The 18,642-nt window shown below is 41.3% G+C and overlaps 1 protein-coding gene across 1 annotated transcript; it reads left to right on the top strand.

Annotated features, from left to right (window-relative positions):
- Positions 1 to 1,065: 1,065 nt before the first annotated feature.
- Positions 1,066 to 17,073, top strand: LOC105003069 (lysozyme-like protein 1). The gene is made up of 5 exons (XM_010860030.1): positions 1,066 to 1,125; positions 5,572 to 5,734; positions 6,226 to 6,384; positions 15,982 to 16,060; positions 16,859 to 17,073. Exons 2-5 carry the CDS (start codon positions 5,596 to 5,598, stop codon positions 16,926 to 16,928), a joined length of 447 nt encoding a protein of 148 aa, XP_010858332.1. The 5' UTR covers positions 1,066 to 1,125; positions 5,572 to 5,595; the 3' UTR covers positions 16,929 to 17,073.
- The last annotated feature ends 1,569 nt before the right edge of the window (positions 17,074 to 18,642 follow it).

Below are 18,642 nucleotides of genomic sequence, written 5' to 3'. Positions count from 1 at the left end.
TCTATGTATCATATCTCTGGAAGATACAGCTGTATCAGCTGTTGCCAGTGGGAGAGAAAACTAGTGTTTCCAAAGATGGGAAAGAGAATTTTTAACTATCCTAATTACACTTTTGGAATTTTGAGATTTGATATTAAAAATTGTATTATATCTGCACACTTCTAAAATCTTATTATTTCCCAGCATTTTTCAAAAATGTCCAAAAAAAAAAAATCCAGTAGGCTTCAAAGCCCTTTATTAAAACTAGAAAACTCTATTCTAATTAAATTTTCATTTTTAATTAAGTTGCAAAAGCAAAGATTCATAACTGGAAAAGTAAACATTTATTAGGTAAATTTCAACAAAAATCTTTGATAAATTGGCATGTAGAATTTAAGAAAAGAATGTAATGATAATTGTGTGCAACCAACAAGAACTTGTTTTCCTTAGATCTGCATATCATAATGAGAATTAATTTCAAATATCCTTTAAATCTGAGAATGGAAATAAGTGGATCTTAAAACTAGCCCTTTAATTATTGATCCACAGAGCACTAAACCAAAGTTTTCAAAGGTAATTAATCTCATTCAATCATTCTGATCTTACTAAAAATATTTTATTAATAATAGTAATTCAATTAGAGAAAAGACACTTTGTACTGTTAATACAACTTTTGAATGTTAATTTCATGTCTGTCACATCCTTTTTAAAATTCTAGTTTGGTAATGCTTATAATTTATACAACATATTAGTACAGAAGGACTTGAGTATGGTTTATAATTCAATGTATACCTACAGGGGAAACACAATTAATTTTCTTTACTGATGGGATTTATGATAAAGTTTGGAGGCTGTTATTTTAGAAACAAGCTCTCAGTCAGGTGGGAGGCCTCAGTGGAGCTGAGAAGTGAGGAAGAAGAAGAAGAAAAAGAAGTTGCCTGTCCCTAAATGTAGTTATCATATAAGTCCCAAGAAATAGAATTCTAGAATCTCTTGACAGTTGGAAACAAAAGAGCTAAGAATTCTTCTTTCTCTAAAGCTCTACAGAAAGGTCCTTCGTTTGGCCAAGATCACTTGTGCCTGGTCAGGATCAGAATGGCTTCGTGGGATGCGGGAAGCTTGTGTGAGCTCCTAATCACTGATTAGGTAAGTAGAATGGTGTTTCTCCTCCAGAATCACCTGAGGCATGTCTCTGGGGCAGATACCCTTTTAATAAGACCTAAGAAGCACAAGCTGGAATCAAGATTGCCGGGAGAAATATCAATAACCTCAGATATGCAGATGACACCACCCTTATGGCAGAAAGTGAAGAGGAACTAAAAAGCCCCTTGATGAAAGTGAAAGAGGAGAGTGAAAAAGTTGGCTTAAAGCTCAACATTCAGAAAATGAAGATCATGGCATCTGGTCCCATCACTTCATGGGAAATAGATGGGGAAACAGTGGCTGACTTTATTTTTCTGTGCTCTAAAATCACTGCAGATGCTGATTGCAGCCATGAAATTAAAAGACACTTACTCCTTGGAAGGAAAGTTATGACCAACCTAGATAGCATATTGAAAAGCAGAGACATTACTTTGCCAACAAAGGTCCATCTAGTCAAGGCTATGGTTTTCCCAGTAGTCATGTATGGATTTGACAGTTGGACTGTGAAGAAAGCTGAGTGCCGAAGAATCGATGCTTTTGAATTGTGGCGTTGGAAAAGCCTCTTGAGAGTCCCTTGGACTGCAAGGAGATCCAACCAGTCCATTCTAAAGGAGATCAGCCCTGGGATTTCTTTGGAAGGAATGATGCTAAAGCTGAAACTCCAGTACTTTGGGCACCTCATGCAAAGAGTTGACTCATTGGAAAAGGCTCTGATGCTGGGAGGGATTGGAGGCAGGAGGAGAAGGGGATGACAGAGGATGAGATGGCTGGATGGCATCACCAACTCGATGGACATGAATTTGAGTGAACTCCGGGAGTTGGTGATGGACAGGGAGGCCTGGTGTGCTGCGATTCATGGGGTCGCAAAGAGTCAGACACGACTCAGCGATTGACCTGAACTGAACTGAAATCACTCTAGACTGGTTCCAGATAGGAAAAGGAATACGTCAAGGCTGCATATTGTCACCCTGCTTGTTTAACTTATATGCAGAGTACATCATGAGAAATGCTGGGCTGGATGAAGCACAAGCTGGAATCAAGATTGCCGGGAGAAATATCAATAACCTCAGATATGCAGATGACACCACCCTTATGGCAGAAAGTGAAGAAGAACTAAAGAGCCTCTTGATGAAAGTGAAAGAGGAGAGTGAAAAAGTTGGCTTACAGCACAACATTCAGAAAACAAAGATCAAGGCATCTGGTCCTATCACTTCATAGCAAATAGTTGGGGAAACAATGGAAACAGTGGCTGACTTTATTTTTCTGGGCTCCAAAATCACTGCAGATGGTGACTGCAGCCATAAAATTAAAAGACACTTACTCCTTGGAAGGAAAGTTATGACCAACCTAGACAGCATATTAAAAAGCAGAGACATTACTTTGTCAGCAAAGGTCCATCTAGTCAAGACTATGGTTTTTCCAGGAGTCACGTATGGATGTGAAAGTTGGACTATAAAAGCTGAGCACAGAAGAATTGATTTTGAACTGTGGTGTTGGAGAAGAATCTTGAGAGTCCCTTGGACTGCAAGGAGATCCAACCAGTCCATCCTAAAGGAAATCCGTCTTGGATGTTCATTGGAAGGACTGATGTTGAAGCTGAAACTCCAAAATTTTGGCCACCTGATGCGAAGAGCTGACTCGTCTGAAAAGACCCTGATGTTGGGAAAGATTGAAGGCAGGAGGAGAAGGGGATGACAGAGGATGAGATGGTTGAATGGCATCACTGACTTGATGGACATGAGTTTGGGTAGACTCTGGGAGTTGGTGATGGCCAGGGAGGCCTGGCCTGCTGTGGTTCATGGGGTCACAAAGAGTTGGACACGACTGAGCTACTGAACTGACTGACTGACTAAAATCACTCTGTTGAAGCCATCAGTCCCAAAGAATCAACAATGGAAACCCCCAGCTTGAAGGATGTAGAATGTTGTACTTGGGGCCACCACTGCTGTGGGCTTTTGTTTTATTTTGATTTGCTTGAGACCAGTGAGAGTCTAAAGATAAGGGATAGAAACCAACTGGATTTGTAAACTCTGTGTCATATACCTCGTTGGTCTCCCTCTCGGTGCCTGGCGCAGTGCTAGGGTATAGTTCCCTGCTATACATCAGGGGGCTTTGCTATAAAGGTCCAGATACTGAATATTTTAGACTTTATGGTCTATACAATTTCCAACACAACACTCAACTGTAAAAAGCAGCCGTATACAATATATTACTAGATGGGTATGGTTGTATCCTAATAAAACTTTACTTACAAAAAGCAGACCTATTTTACTGACCCTTGCTACTCACCAGTATGTATCTAGACACCCCATCTGGCATGTAGTCACCTTATTGGTCAGTTATCTTAAAGCCCCCATAATGATTCCCCTCTGGCCTTGCTGAATATTCAGCCTTGTTCTTAGCCTCTCCTCTCAACTGGGAAACTTAGCTCCATGAGGAGAAATGAACAACTCTAGAAATGTCTAGAAAATGATACTGGATGAAAGTATGTATGAATGTCAGGTTCAGAATCAGGAGCAGTTACCAGAGATGTCACTCCACCCTCATCTCAGCAAGGTTGACCTATTTGGGGAAGACAAATTTCTCTGGAAGAAGAATCACTTCTGGCAAACCAGTAGCCAGCAAGGCATGGGCTTTTTGATCCTACTTACTTTTCAAATGATTAGGTGGGAGTCCCTTTATGTCCTCCCACCACCAGCACTTTCTCCTCTTTTGACTCATCGTCATTTGTCCCCTTCTTGCTTGCCATTGACACCAAGCTTTTTGGGGGACCCATGAAACAGTGATGGAAGAACCCAGAAAAATACTATATTGCATTTGCAATATAACACTGATATTTTTGAAGTAACATTCCCATGTTTGGAAAAGTATCAAGAGAAAAAGGAGATAATGAGTTATGGGAAGAAAAAAAAAGAGGAAAGATAAGGTGCTAAATATTCTACCTTCAGAATGGATACATGTATATGTATTGCTGAGTCCTTTTGCTGTCCGCCTGAAACTATCACAATATTGTTAATCAGCTATGTGCTGCACTGTGCTTAGTCGCTCAGTCATGTCTGACTCTTTGTGACCCCATGGACTGTAGCCCGCCAGGCTCCTCTGTCCATGAAATTCTCCAGGAAAGAATACTGGAGTGGGTTGCCATGCTGTCCTCCAGGGGATCTTCCCAACCCAGAGATAAAACCCAGGTCTCCCACATTGCAGGTGGATTCTTTGTCTGAGCCACCAGGGAAGCCCGGTAGTCGGCTATACTCCAATGTAAAATTAAAAGGTTTTTTAAAAATAAAGATAAAAAATAAAACATTTCCTGTCTTCTAAAAAACTCTTCTCCCTTCAATAAACTCCCAACAATAAATCTTAAGGTTGTCTATGAAGACCCATGTATATCCATCTCTGGTTGAAACCGAGATGTCTGATTCCACGTGTACAGGTGATGCTTACCTCATTGTATTCTGGTTATTTCTAGTCATAGAGTTAATGGGGAATCCGAGAAATGTGTCACCCTCTGTGGATTCTTTCTGGACATCAGTAAAGGAAGGTTGATTCCCTTCCTTGCCAGGTCCCGGGAGCTTAGCATTTACTAGAAAGTAGCACGTAGAATGTGAGAGTTGGACTGTGAAGAAGGCTAAGTGCCAAAGAATTGATGCTTTTGAACTGTGGTGTTGGAGAAGACTCTTGAGAGTCCCTTGGACTGCAAGGAGATCCAACCAGTCCATTCTGAAGGAGATCAGCCCTGGGATTTCTTTGGAGGGAATGATGCTAAAGCTGAAACTCCAGTACTTTGGCCACTTCATGCAAAGAGTTGACTCATTGGAAAAGACTCTGATGCTAGGAGGGATTGGGGGCAGGAGGAGAAGGAGACGACAGAGGATGAGATGGCTGGATGGCATCACTGACTCGATGGACGTGAGTTTGAGTGAACTCCTGGAGTTGTTGGACAGGGAGGCCTGGTGTGCTGAGATTCATGGGGTCGCAAAGAGTCGGACATGACTGAGCGACTGAACTGAACTGAGCATGTAGAATGGCTTCCTAGGTGTCACTAGTGGTAAAGAATCTGCCTGCCAATGCAGGAAACTTAGAGACTCGGGTTTGATCCCTGGGTTGGTAAGATCCCCTGGAAGAGGGCATGGCAACCCACTTCAGTATTCTTGACTGGAGAATCCCTTGGACAGAGGAGCCTGGCGGGCCACCGTCCATGGGGTCACAGAGTTGGACGCGACTGAAGTAACTGAACACACACGCACAATCATGTAGAAAGTTTTAGAGAGCCTGCAATCATTCCTTCCCTGTACTATGTACTGTTGGCACTTGGGTTTTCCCTGATGCTGGTTCTCAGTGTTTACAAGTGACAGGACACATTCAGGCTGGCAGATTTGGAAGTTCTTGTTGGCGAGAAACTTTCTTGGGAATCAAGCAGGGTTGTCTGATATGGTCTCTTATTCTTGACAGGTTCTGCCTTCAACAGGCCTGGGGATGAAGGCTGCTGGTATTTTGGCCCTGATGGGCTGCCTGGTCACAGTCGTTGAGCCCAAAGTCTACACTCGATGTAAACTGGCAAAAATATTTTCGAGGGCCAGCCTGGACAATTACCGAGGCTTTAGCCTTGGAAACTGTGAGATTTCTCCTTTCCTGTTCTCTTCCTGCCCTTTAACTCTTCCTTGAGATGTCAAAGGCCCCTCCCATATCCACTTCTGTTGGCTTCCAGCCTGTCCTTGCTCTGCCCCACCAGCGATGGCTGCTGGCTATTCACATGTCCTCCCCAACTGCTCTCCAGAGCTTCCCTCCCCCTCCCTGCCCCTCCTGTCCTCACTCCTGGAGTCCTGTGTGATTGACATCAGCAAGGGAAGGAGAAAACAGCTCCCTCTTGCTGGCATTGCAAGGGGCAGACCTGATACTTAGTCTGGTCCAGGGTCAGCTGCTGACTAGGTGTGCCACCCTGCCCAGCCTGTGCCTCTCAGGTGTGCTACCTGCCCTGACACTCCCCAGGGCGTGTCGGGAGCAAAGCATTGGTGTAATACCTATAAGGGAACTCTCCCCTAAGAGCAGGTAGGAGGAAACGATGAATTTCTTTTATTGACACTCCTGGCTTTTTTTCCCCTCTAGGGATCTGCATGGCCTACTATGAGAGCCACTACAACACCACGGCTCAGACCCAACTGGAGGACGGAAGCACCGACTATGGCATCTTTCAGATAAACAGCGACACGTGGTGCAGAAGTACAAAGCTACAAGAGAAAAACCGCTGTCACGTGGCCTGCTCAGGTAGGCTTTTGATTCCGCAAATATCATCCTTAGGAACAGACAGGGAAGCTGACCATGGAATATCTACCCATCTTCTGCTTTTACCAAAATTTGGAAGTTCAGATGTGCAAGTGGGTCTGTAAATAAATTATTATAAATTACTCAAGAGTTCCCCAAAGTGGCACTCACAACCTTGTGGTCAACTTGTCCAAAGATGGTTTATTCCATCCAGGGTGGGTTTTATGAAGCCCACCACAAAAACAGGGGCCTGGACAAATGACCTGACTACACTTCCATGCATAGAGAAGTTAAATATGTTCGTTAAGAAGGAGAAAGCTCTTTGCTAGCTGCTTTCCATAAGCAATCCACTCAAAAGATGCAGTTGAAGCTTCTTTATACAGAATGAGACAAATTCACTTCACACAGCACTTCTTCAACAGTAGAAATGATGCTAGAATTTATTTCTAAGTCTTTCTCTTTAATCACTCAGGAAATATATGTGGGCATAGAATTGAGCATAGCAGGACTCTTCAGACATGAATTCTGGTGTTAAGGAAGAATGCTTATGCAAAGTTATATAAATGACTGTAAACAGGTGTGAGCTTCAGAGGAAAGAGATGTTATTAATAAAGTCATGGGAAGCTTTATAGACATCATGATATTTTATTTAATATTTGGAAGATAGATAAGATTTGGAAATTCAAGGATAGAGAAGTGTTATTCCAGTTAAGGAGAACAAAAAAGGCAAAAATGTGCATAAAAATATAACAGGACATGTGGTTGGAAAGTTTGATGACTACCTGACCATGAAGGGCCTTGGACCCAAGCTGAGGAGAGTGCACTGATTTCTGCCCACACTAGGAAATCAGAATGGGTCAGTGGCATTGCTTCAGAAAAATGAATATGCAAGCTAGATATGAGAGAGATTAAAGAAGAGACAATTTAATTGCCCCTCCAATTGTTGAGGTGAGAAATAAACAGACCAGAATGATGGTCATGGCTGGCAGTATAGAGAAGAACATGCAAGAGACAGCAGTAGAAGGATGAAGCAAAGTAAGTGACGGTCTTGTTTGCTCACCTGTAGAATGCAAACCCCATGAGGGCAGGAGTTCTAGTTCAGTCACTGATGCATTCTCAATGCCTAGAATGCTCCCTGGCCATTGGAGCTCAAGAAATATTCATTGCCTAAATCAATGGAGGGAAGGTCAAAAGACTGAAGACAAGGAGCCATAAAATATTCTCCAGCAAATTCCTTAAGAGCAGGAAATAAACTTTTACTTTCTCGTAGACATGCACAAGATAATCAGTAACCAAGTGTGAATGTATGAATGACCGCACACTGTGTTAATTTACCTAATAAATTAGTAGTCCCTGCCCCTACTTTACTGTGGAATGCTCACTACCTCCTGAGGCCAACCACTCAATTTTTGGTCAGCCTTTATTTTAGAACATTCTTTTGTTGAGCCAAAATCCATCTCCTCATAGTGTTCTCCCATTAATGCTGGTTTCTCCTTCTGGATTTATTAAAAACCAATTTTCTCTGTTTTATACATTGTTGTTGTTCAGTTGCTTAGTTTTGTCCGACTCTTTGTGACCCCATGGACTGTAGCATGCCAGTTTCCTCTGTCCTCCACTATCTCCTGCAGTTTGCTCAAATTCATGCCCATCGAGTTGGTGATGCTATCTAACCATCTTATTTTCTGCTGCCCCCTTCTCCTTTTGCCTTCAACTTATCAAATGTTTGAAAATGATGATTAGGAGGTACTTCTCATCTCCAAATCTTATCTCCCAGACTAAAACATTCAATACCTTCACTTTTCTACAGATAGGACTTTTAAAAACCCTCCCCTTCCTGGTTAATCTCATTAGCATACCCTATGAGCTTGCCACTAGAGTCTTCCAGTTAAATATGGCGGTCGGATGTGTAAGTATTGTTCCAAGCTGAAAGTGAGAGGACTAATGGTGACTAATTTAGCAATTAGAGAAATCTGAATCCTAAGCTGACCGTGGGAAAGCCAAAAAGCAACCACAGGATCCCAAAAGAGCTCAGAAATCAGCAACATCAGCTACTTCCAGAAACTGGGCTGAAGGCAGGCTAAAAACGGTATGATTAATTGGAAAGTCAGTTAAACAGCAGCTGACTCATCTCCTGATTCCATTCATCTATTGACTGTGCCTCCCAACCCTGGCAAGTTACTGGAGCTCTCTTGGACAGAATAGGTAGAAATTCTCTCATTGAGGAACCTCACCAAGCTTTGAGAGTGAGAGCTCCATCCTAAGAGGGAGTCAAGTTCCTGTAGTTCCAGTCACCTCCCTCCACTCTGATCCCTGAATGATGGCAGCCAGCCTAGTCTTTCCAGAAGAGAAGACCCTAGTCTAGGGAATCCAGACAGAGGAAAAGGAAAACTAGATTCTGAGTGGGGGCTTCCCAGTGAACAAACTAGCTAGATCTCCCTCAGTGAGATGCACAGTTGAAAATCCCCACCTCTCTACTGGATTCCTAATCAGCTTTTTTTTTTTTTTTTAGCATCCTTCTCTTAAATAAGTGCAGCTAACTAGAAGTCTGCCAATGACTAGACTTCCTAGGCTGTCACTGGCATGAGAAAATGGGACCATCACCAACAACAAAAACCAGATAAAAGTAATTTGTTGAAAGCAGGGATTATACAGCAAAATGAAAACAACTATTATTAATATCTTTGGTATATTTAATTTAGAATAAATTTCTTATAAACAGCATATAATTGAATGCTGCTTTTAGAGCTTGTCCAACAATCTCTGCTTTTTCACAGGAATGTTTAGATCAGGGAACTTTTTATGAAAGGAATAGATAATAAATAATTTATGTTTTGTGAGCCATATAGTCTCTTTCATAATTATTCAACTTGTCATACAGCACAAAAGCAGCCACAGACAGTATAGAAATGAATAGGCATCATTGTGTTCTAATAAAACTTTATGTACAAAAATGGAGGGTGGGTCTGTGGGCCATAGTTTGTGCTGAACTTTGATTTAGATTATTTATATTTAATGTAATTGCTGATATGATTACTTTAAAATCCACCATGTTGTTATTTGTTTCCTATTTGTTCCATCTATCCATCTACTCTTGGTTTATTTTTCCTGACTTTTGGATTAAGTGAATATTTTCCAGTATTTGATTTTATTTATATCACTGGCTTTTTAAGTATATGTGTGCATGCTTAATTAGCCTCTCAGTTGTGTCTGACTCTTTGCGACCCCATGGACTGTAGCCCTCCAGGCCCCTCTGTCCATGAAATTTCCCAGGCAAGAATTCTGGTGTGGGTAGCCATTCCCTTCTCCAGGGGATCTTCCAAATCCAGGGATCAAACTCGGGTCTCCTGCATTGCAGACTGATTCTCTACCATCTGAGCCACCAGGAAAGCCCTTATTAACTTTATTTCTGTTTTATTTTTAGCATATCTTCTAGGGTTTACAATATGCATCACTTTCTACCTCCAAATAACATTATGCCACTTCACATATAATAAAGTTGACACTTGAACAAGGTATTACTAAAGCCTACCATTGACTAGAACCCTTACCAACAGCATAAACAGATGATTAACACATATTTTGTATATGTATTATATACTGTATTCTTACAATAGAGTAAGTTAGAGAAAAAAACATTATTAAGAAAATGATAAGGAAGAGAAAATACATTTACTCTATCATAAATGTATTGATTCTGTAAGCTTATATCACCTGTTTGTAAGATGAATTATCTGTCAGTACCCACATCAATTTTGTTTTAGATATTTTAGATGATACAAAACACTGTAGATGTTATATATATTACTAACACTGGACTATCTATTACTATCTTTTCATTACTAAAATGAAAAGATAATGTGAAAAAGGAATTCATATTTATAGGTATAATGATTCATGCATTAATAACCAAGAAGCAACAATATGATCACTTTATGATTGCCTAGTGCCATCAATACAATTGCCTCACAATAGCCCAGCCTATACTCTAATGAATGGTTAGAAAATTTGTATGGCATGCAGTATTGCAATCATATTCATAATAAAGTATTGGAAGCATTGTTGCATTTTTAAATGAGAGAAAGAGACATACTGTACGGTGATTTAATTCTCTGAAGGCAAAGTTATAAAACAGGAAGGGAGCTAAAGTGAAAGTTGCTCAGTTGTGTCTGACTCTTTGTGACCCCAGGGACTGTAGCTCTCCAGACTTCTCTGTCCATAGGACTCTCCAGACGAGGATACTGGAGTGGGTAGCTGTTCCCTTCCCCAGGGGATCTTCCCAACCCAGGGACTGAACCCAGGTCTCTAGCACTGCAGGCAGATTCTTTATCGTCTGAGCCACTAGGGAAGCCCAAGGAAGCTTACACATTGTTAATTTTATATTAAATAATCACTCACCTTGTGCCTATTAAGGATAGACTAGTGCCTACACAAGAGAAGGGAACAACAGAGGATGAGATGTTTGGATGGCATCACCAACTCAATGCACATGAGTCTGAGTGAGCTCTGGAAGTTGGTGATGGACAGGGAAGCCTAGGCGTGCTGCAGTCCATGGGGTCACAAAGAGTTGGACACAACTAAGCGACTGAACTAAACTCAGTGCCTACATATATTTTATGCATTTATGACATATCTAACTATTAATTTTTGATATTTCTAGGCTATGTGGTTTACAAGTGTTTTCAAACTGTCACAAATCTCAAAAAAAATGTTTCCAATATATTCACTGAAAAAAAAATCCAAACCAATGTTTTTCAAGGATCTGCTGCATAAGAATTTTATACTATTGTGGTTCAATTTTACCCATCATGTCTTCTGTGCTAAGTTGTCATCCTTTTTACTTCCACATGTTATACACTTCACAATGCTTTTAAAAAATAATTTTATTTATTTATTTTTGGCTGTGCTGGGTCTTTGTTGCTGTGTGGTCTTTTTCTCTAGTGGCAGCAAACAGAGGTTACTCTAGTTATGCTCAGGCTTCTCATTGTGGTGGCTTCTCTTGTTTCGGCGCATGGGCTCTAGGGCGCATGGGCTTCAGTAGTTGTAGTCATGGGCTCAGAAGTTGTGGTCCCCGGGCTCTGGAGCACAGGTTCAGTAGCTGTGGCACATGCGCTTGGTTACTCCAAAGCATGTAGGGTATTCCCAGACCGGCGATTAAACCCGTGTCTCTTGCATTGGCAGGCGGATTCTTTACCATTGAGCCACCAAGAAAGCGTGATGTATGCATTTCTACATACATTACATGCATGCTCTACACCTCACAACATGTATAGACACAGTAAATTTTTTATTATTTTTGCTTTTAATGACTAACTTTTAAGTAAAATGTTCAGACGAGAAGGATCTCTTTATATTTACCATAATATTTATCATTTGGGGCTTTCCGGGTGGTTCAGTCGGAGAAGGCAATGGCACCCCACTCCAGTACTCTTGCCTGGAAAATCCCATGGACAGAGGAGCCCAGTAGGCTCCAGTCCATGGGGTCGTGAAGAGTCAGACACGACTGAGCGACTTCACTTTCACTTTTCACTTTCATGCATTGGAGAAGGAAGGGGCAACCCACTCCAGTGTTCTTGCCTGGAGAATCCCAGGGACGGGGGAGGCTGGTGGGTTGCCGTCTATGGGGTCGCACAGAGTCGGACACTGTGCGGACTGAAGAGACTTAGCAGCAGCAGCAGGTGGTTCAGTGGTAAAGAATCCCCCTGCCAATGCAAGAGGCTCAGATTCTATCCCTGGGTTGGGAAGATGCCCTGGAGAAGGAAATGGTAACCCACTCCAGCATTCTTGCCTGGAAAATTCCATGAACAGAGGATCCTGGCGTGCCGCAGTCCATGGGGTCACAAGAGTCAGATACGACTGAGCACACACACATTTACCAATTACAACATTCTCTATACCTTTGGTGCCTTCGTTTGGACACACAGTTAAGGGCTATTTCCTTTCAGCCTAAAGAACATCCTTGAACAATTTCCTGGAGTAGAATTCTTCTAGGAAGCATCTTCCTGCTTTTGTGTGTCTGAAAATGTCTATATTGCATTTTCTTCTATAAGAGATATTTTCTACACATATAAAACTCTAAGCTGACAGATGGAGAAGGAAATGACACCCCATTCCAGTATTATTGCCTGGAAAATCCCATAGACGGAGGAGCCTGCTAGGCTTCAGTCCATGGACACAACTGAGCGACTTCACTTTCACTTTCAAGCTGACATATTTTTCTCCCAGTTTACTAAATATGTCCATTATCTTCTGCTTTACTTGTTTATTATGAGAAATCAGTGATTTTCTCACTTGAGTTCCCTATGTGTATCATGTCCTTTTTCTCCATCCCCTTTTACAATTTCTTCATCAACAATATCTAGCAATTTGATCACAAATGCCTATTTTTTCATGTTTATTTTGCTTGATATTCACTAAAATTTTGGATCCCTGAGTGAATAATGTTTAAACGTTCTCCTTCTAAGAGTCTAATAACACATATCCTAGATCATTTTTGTATTTGCATTGGTCACCGAGACTCTTCTTTTTTTTCAGATCTTTTCCCTTTCTGTGTTTTATTTTCAATCATTTTATGTTCAAGATCTCTGATCATTTTTGTGCAGTGCCTGATCTATTAAATTCAGCAACTGAATGTTTCATTTCAGATATTGTATTTTTTCAATGCCAGGTAATTATATTATTTCTTTCATTTGATTGATGTTTTCCTATAAGTCCTTGTTATCAATAAACATATTTATAAGCACTGTTTTAAATTTCTTATCTAATTCAATCATCTCTGTCATTTCTAGGTCTTTCTTCTGGCTGTGAATTATGTTTTTATACCTTTTTGTACATTTGATCAATTTTTTACTGGATACTAGACTGCGTGTATATTACATTGTTGAGTGTCTGGATTATGCTGTGTTCCTTTAAGGATTATTGAAGTTCATCTTGGCAAGTAGTTAATTCTGGTCCGGTACATTCTAGAGCAGTCTTTATGGGAGGGCTCGTGCAGCCTTACTATCAAGGTATTTATCTATAGCATCTCTTGAATAAACAAGGGCTCAGCAAAATCTCTCTCCTCTGGCCAGTAACAGATCACGACTCCCCACGTGAGCCCTGCAATTGCTGAGGTTCCTGGTAGCAGTTTTCTGCTTACTCTCATGGAGTTTTTCAGTCAAAGACTCAGAGGTCTCTCTCTGCAGAGTTCTGGCACAGTCCTGGGTGGCTCCTTCCTCACAGGGGCCCCTCTCCACAAATTCCAACTGTCTTGGCCTCTGATCTCTACTTACATTGCCATAGCCTGCCTGGATTCTACCTTTGTGGTCTGGAAAGTGCCTCTGGGCAGAAAGTCACAGCAATCCCAAGGCTCACCTCATCTGGTTTCTATCCCTCAAAGATTCTGCATTCATTCCCTATTGTCTAGCTGTCTAGCTGTTACAGTAGGAGAGAAAATCTCTAGTGCATCATGGCCAAGCTTGACTTTATGTGCAGTTTACTAATGAATATTGTCCAATGAACAATTATTGAAATGTGGGCTAAATTTATATTTATTTGCAAGACAACAGTGGATTCTCAGAAATTAAAATGTTAGATGGCTTATAGTTAGAGGTGAAGGATCAGTCATATCTGTTTTCTCATAAAAAGAGCTTGGGATTTTTAGGGAAAGCTTTAAAATAGAAAACAGGATGTTGGTTTTATATCCTAATCACCCTCCATGACTGTCTTCCCCCAGCCTCAGGCCAGAGAGGCTATAATTAGGGACAATGTCATTCTGTCCCATGGATTACAGAAGTAGGGCTATTCGTCATGGAAACCTGGAAACAAGCTAGCATTGGGGTGTGTGTGCAACGTAGGTGGCATCTCATGTGTGTACAAAATACACGCACTTCATGCCCATCTACTGAAGCTAGCCCTCTTCTCAATCCCAGACCAGACCATGTGCCTCAAATTACTGTCAACCTTCCCCAAATTATTTGGACATAGTATTTTTTATATAGAGATATAAATATATCTATGTATACACACACACATGCATATAATAATATAATAGCCATTTTTGTTTCCCTCCAATAACTTAGTCCTTATTAAAATAGACTTTAAGGAAGCAGTCATTGCCTTCTATACCTAGTATAGCCCACCTATATTAATCTCTGTTTCTCCTACCAGCCTGGTATCTGAGTTGGCTGTTGCTACTTCAGAAAGGACAAGGAGATGTAAATTTTGGGGTTTTGCAGAACTCCACCAAATAGAATTGGTTCTTTTTCGTGTAGATTGTTGCTGTTTTCTGTTGTTGGATGGGGGAGAATAAAAGATTCTCTTGAATGATGTTTGATATTCAACAGAACCCTCTCCTTATCCATGTGTGACTAAACAGAATTGTCTATTTGAACACTGAGCAGAAGTCACTGTTGGCTCAGGTCCTTGTACATATGTGCTCCCTGGGCTCATTTCTGCCCCTTTGCTGCCCCACTGTGGTGATTTCACTGTGTTTCCACATTTTAGCCCAGAGCCAGGTTCTTTATTCCCCCGCCCCCTACCTCTTTAATATATTTTCCTAAAGAAATTCACGCTTCCATGCAACTTGTTGTTGTTTGTTTTTTGGTACTTGCAAAACATCTCACTTGGACAACAAAATGGTAGAACACAGTGGGACGTTGACAGACACTCTCCATGAATTGCACAGCCTGGGCCTGCAGCACCCACCCTTCCCACCGACCTGTGCACGGCGTCTCCAGACTAGCAACCCGCTTCACCCCCAGTGGGAGCCTTGCTCTCTGTGTGCAGGTCTAGCAGAACATCCTCTGCAGATCGCAGCTACAGTCTCCCCTGCCCACTGCTGCTTCCACCCATTCTTCTACAGGTGTGGATCCCTAACAAAAACACCTTGCACCCCAAACTCACCTCCACATCTACTTCTGGAGAACGCAACCTGAAACAGAAATGACGTTGGGTTTTTTTGTTTATTTGCCTTTTCCTGTCATATTCGTGTTGAGAAGGATTTTGAGGTCACTTCTGGTGAAGTGATATGAATTAATACAGTTTCAGTTGAAAGATTTGTTATGTCTGAAAGCCATAGAAAAAGTAATAAAGGCAAAGTTTTCACATAAAGCTTAAAGTTTTCTTCATGTGAAAAATACTTTGGGTATAAAAAAAAGTTTAATGCACAAAACAGAAAGCTACAATAAATGGAAGTTTAATCATTACCTATAAGGAGATCTTACATGCCAAATTAACATGAGCAAAGAAAACACTACTGTCCTGTCCAGCTTTTATGTTTCTTTAGGACAGAAACATTTTCCTATTGTGTTTTACCTAAACACATTTCCAAAAAGAAATTTTTTTTCCTATTGTGTTTTTCCTAAACACACTTCCAAAAGCCTTTCAGGGCTGGTCTATTCCTCTGTCAAAGAGTCCTAAACTTCAAGATGTGGATGGCCTAGAAACAAAAACAATTTTTTCTTTGTGAAGAAGTGGAACAACAACAACAAAAAGGAGACAGCTCATAGTTCTTCCAACCCTCTTGCTCCAAAATGCAGTGAGAAAAGTGAAGAAAATCTGATTTGGGCTTCCCCTCCTCCAACAGCAAATTCTCAGCTAACCCTCTACTGCTCTCTCTTACAGCCTTGATGACTGATGACCTCACGGATGCAATTATCTGTGCCAAGAAAATTGTTAAAGAAACGGATGGCATGAACTACTGGTAAGAGTCTTTCCTTGGGAGACAAGCTGACATGGGTGAAACCCTTTGTGTGTGTGTTCATCAAAGCTGCAGGAGATGGGAACAAGTTCCCCTCTGCAGAGTGGTCCAGCAATTTCCACTTGACCTCATCTATGTCATCCTCCATTGCTGTGTGGGTATGCAGTGAACATGGGATTAGTATGGGGGGTAGAGGGTTAGGGAGTCAGAATTATTTGCAATTGCTTTTCATATCAAGATGTTCCAAACAATGAAGAGAGGGCTGTTTTCTCATGTGAACTGGAGAGCATCAGTGAAGACAATACACCAGAAGAAAAAGCTCGAGCTTGCTCTAAATTTGGATAAGATTCGGGAAGTCAGTGGCAGTGAGAGGAAAATAACCATGTCGGTTACATGAGAAATTGACAGGAAACTTCCCCAGGTTGTGTGTGAGCTATGGCTTAGCCAGTGCCCACTGGCTCTCTGCGGCTGTGTTTTCTTGTGAACGTCGCTGATTGGGTCACTCACTTGCAGAACCCAAATTTTAAGAGATGTGGATGTTTAACTAAATGCCCCATCCTTATAAAAGTTGTTTGTTTGTTGCTGAGGCTCATATAGACTAGGAGAAAACCAGGGAGAGGGAAGTCTTAAGGCAAAAAAGATGGAGTCTTTAGATCAGGACTTGGATCAGGACCAGAAACAAATGACACTAAACGCTGGGCACTGCTGGTTAAGTGGGTTACTTGTCTATGGTTTTTGAGCCTCAGAGCATTTGGGCTGTCACACTTTGCTCTGTTGTTCCTTCTTCCCTCTCCTCCCCAGGCAAGGCTGGAAGAAGAACTGTGAGGGCAGAGACCTGTCTGAGTGGAAAAAGGGATGTGAGGTTTCATGAACTGGACAGTACCAAGGATGCTTCATGACAGGCCCTAGTGAGAGTGGTCATGTCATCTTCTCCTCCATCCTCCTGATGGTCCTTCTCAAAGTTGGAGAGCGAAAGTTAAGCTATATTTTTAAGGAAATAAATATTTCCATTTAAATGTCTTGACTTCACCCTGACTCAGTTTCAATGATGTCATAATAGCACAAGGTTAAGACTTGAAAAGTAACCTATAAAATGTTCTAGTCCTAGGAGAAAAAAACTTCTCTTCTTTATGGCTGCATATTTTAAAAATACAATTCCCGGGTCCAGGGGAACACTAGAGGAATGACAATAGTTTGCTGACCTCTGTCCTGGAGCATTGAGTCCTTCTCCTCGTCATTGGATGTATAGCCCTTTCTCAGCTCAACTGTCCTGGAGAGAATGTTCCCACTTCCTCCAGGCAGTTGTGAGAGACATTCTAATGGGACCAAATACTGAAGTTGCAGCTCTTAGCTCCAGTGTTCCCCATGTATTCCAACATCCATTTAAGTTTAATCTATCAAAAACCCTGGTGACTCAAACAGTAAAGAATCCACCTGCAATGCAGGAGACCTGGGTTCGATCCCTGGGTTGAGAAGAACCCCTGGAGGAGGGCATGGCAACCCACTCCAGTATTCTTGCCTGGAGAATCCGCATGGGCAGAGTCCATGGGACTGTAAAGAGTCGAACACGACTTAGCAACCTTCACTATCACTATCAAAAGCACTTACATCCTCAGAACAAGATTGTTTCTAGACTTAGACCTACAGATTTTATTAGTTTGGTCTGGAAACTGACCTGACTATCTAAAAGATACTTCATTACCTGGAATTGTGGGCTGAGGAGCCCAGATCCCAAAGATATTCCCAGGATGCTTTCTGCTCCATGCAGAGACGGTTTCTCTTTTGGGCAGCTCTGCTATGCTGAGTTTTGTCTTGTCCATTCTCTGTCCTGGCTAGAGTTAAAAGTGGTTGGGCTGTCTTGTTAGAACTTTAGGGTCAAGTTGAATGCAATCTGACCTTGAGAATGCACTAACTTGAGGTTTGTTGGAAAAATGGTTATGCTTGGAAATATGTTGCCCGGTTGGAAGGAAGTCCTCACTAGTCAGGTCGATGGGTTTTATGATAGTACCAAAGTAACCCATAAACACTCTCTCATTGCCAACTGCCTGGGTTTTACTATTGGCTCATTTCACATCCACAGGCTTTTCTCACAGGAATAGGCTTTAAAAAATCTGAATGCTACTTGCCAAACAAATAAACTTTTATATATGTCTAAACAAACATAATCCTGTGACAATTTAATAGGTATTACAAGGCATAGGGGAAAAAAAGCTTTTGAAACTTCTGATGTAAGAATCAAAAAAACAATTCTTTAACAGGGCTGAAGACAATCTACAAAATTGAGAGTCCATTAAGCTCTACTAAATTAATAATCAGTCCTTGTAAAAGTCCATAAATATGTATTTTCCATTATTATTGTCATTCATCCACCTCACAGTACCCATTCTTGGCCAAATCTCCTGCATTGTTAAAACCAGTGGTACCATGTTAACGACTTAGGTGGGCACGGAACCAGGTGCCAGTCATTCAAAGACTAGAGGAAATTTTTTTTAACAACAACAAAAAAAGTGTTTTGAAATCCAAAATGAAGGGAAACTGGCTGGCCCTACAATTTGACTGACCTCTGTGCAAAACTCATAAGTGTT

This window comes from Bison bison, unplaced genomic scaffold (genome assembly GCF_000754665.1).
Source record: "Bison bison bison isolate TAMUID 2011002044 unplaced genomic scaffold, Bison_UMD1.0 scf7180017864461, whole genome shotgun sequence".
Lineage (NCBI taxonomy): Eukaryota > Metazoa > Chordata > Mammalia > Artiodactyla > Bovidae > Bison > Bison bison.
Note: the sequence above shows the minus strand (reverse complement) of the source record. Positions and strands in the feature narration are given on the sequence as shown.

Coding starts and splice junctions, on each gene's coding strand:
- LOC105003069 (XM_010860030.1), top strand. CDS start 5,596: ATGAAGGCTGCTGGTATTTTGGCCCTGATGGGCTGCCTGGTCACAGTC. Junction 6,385..15,981: donor CTGTCACGTGGCCTGCTCAG/GTAGGCTTTTGA, acceptor TCTCTCTTACAG/CCTTGATGACTGATGACCTC. Junction 16,061..16,858: donor ACGGATGGCATGAACTACTG/GTAAGAGTCTTT, acceptor TCTCCTCCCCAG/GCAAGGCTGGAAGAAGAACT.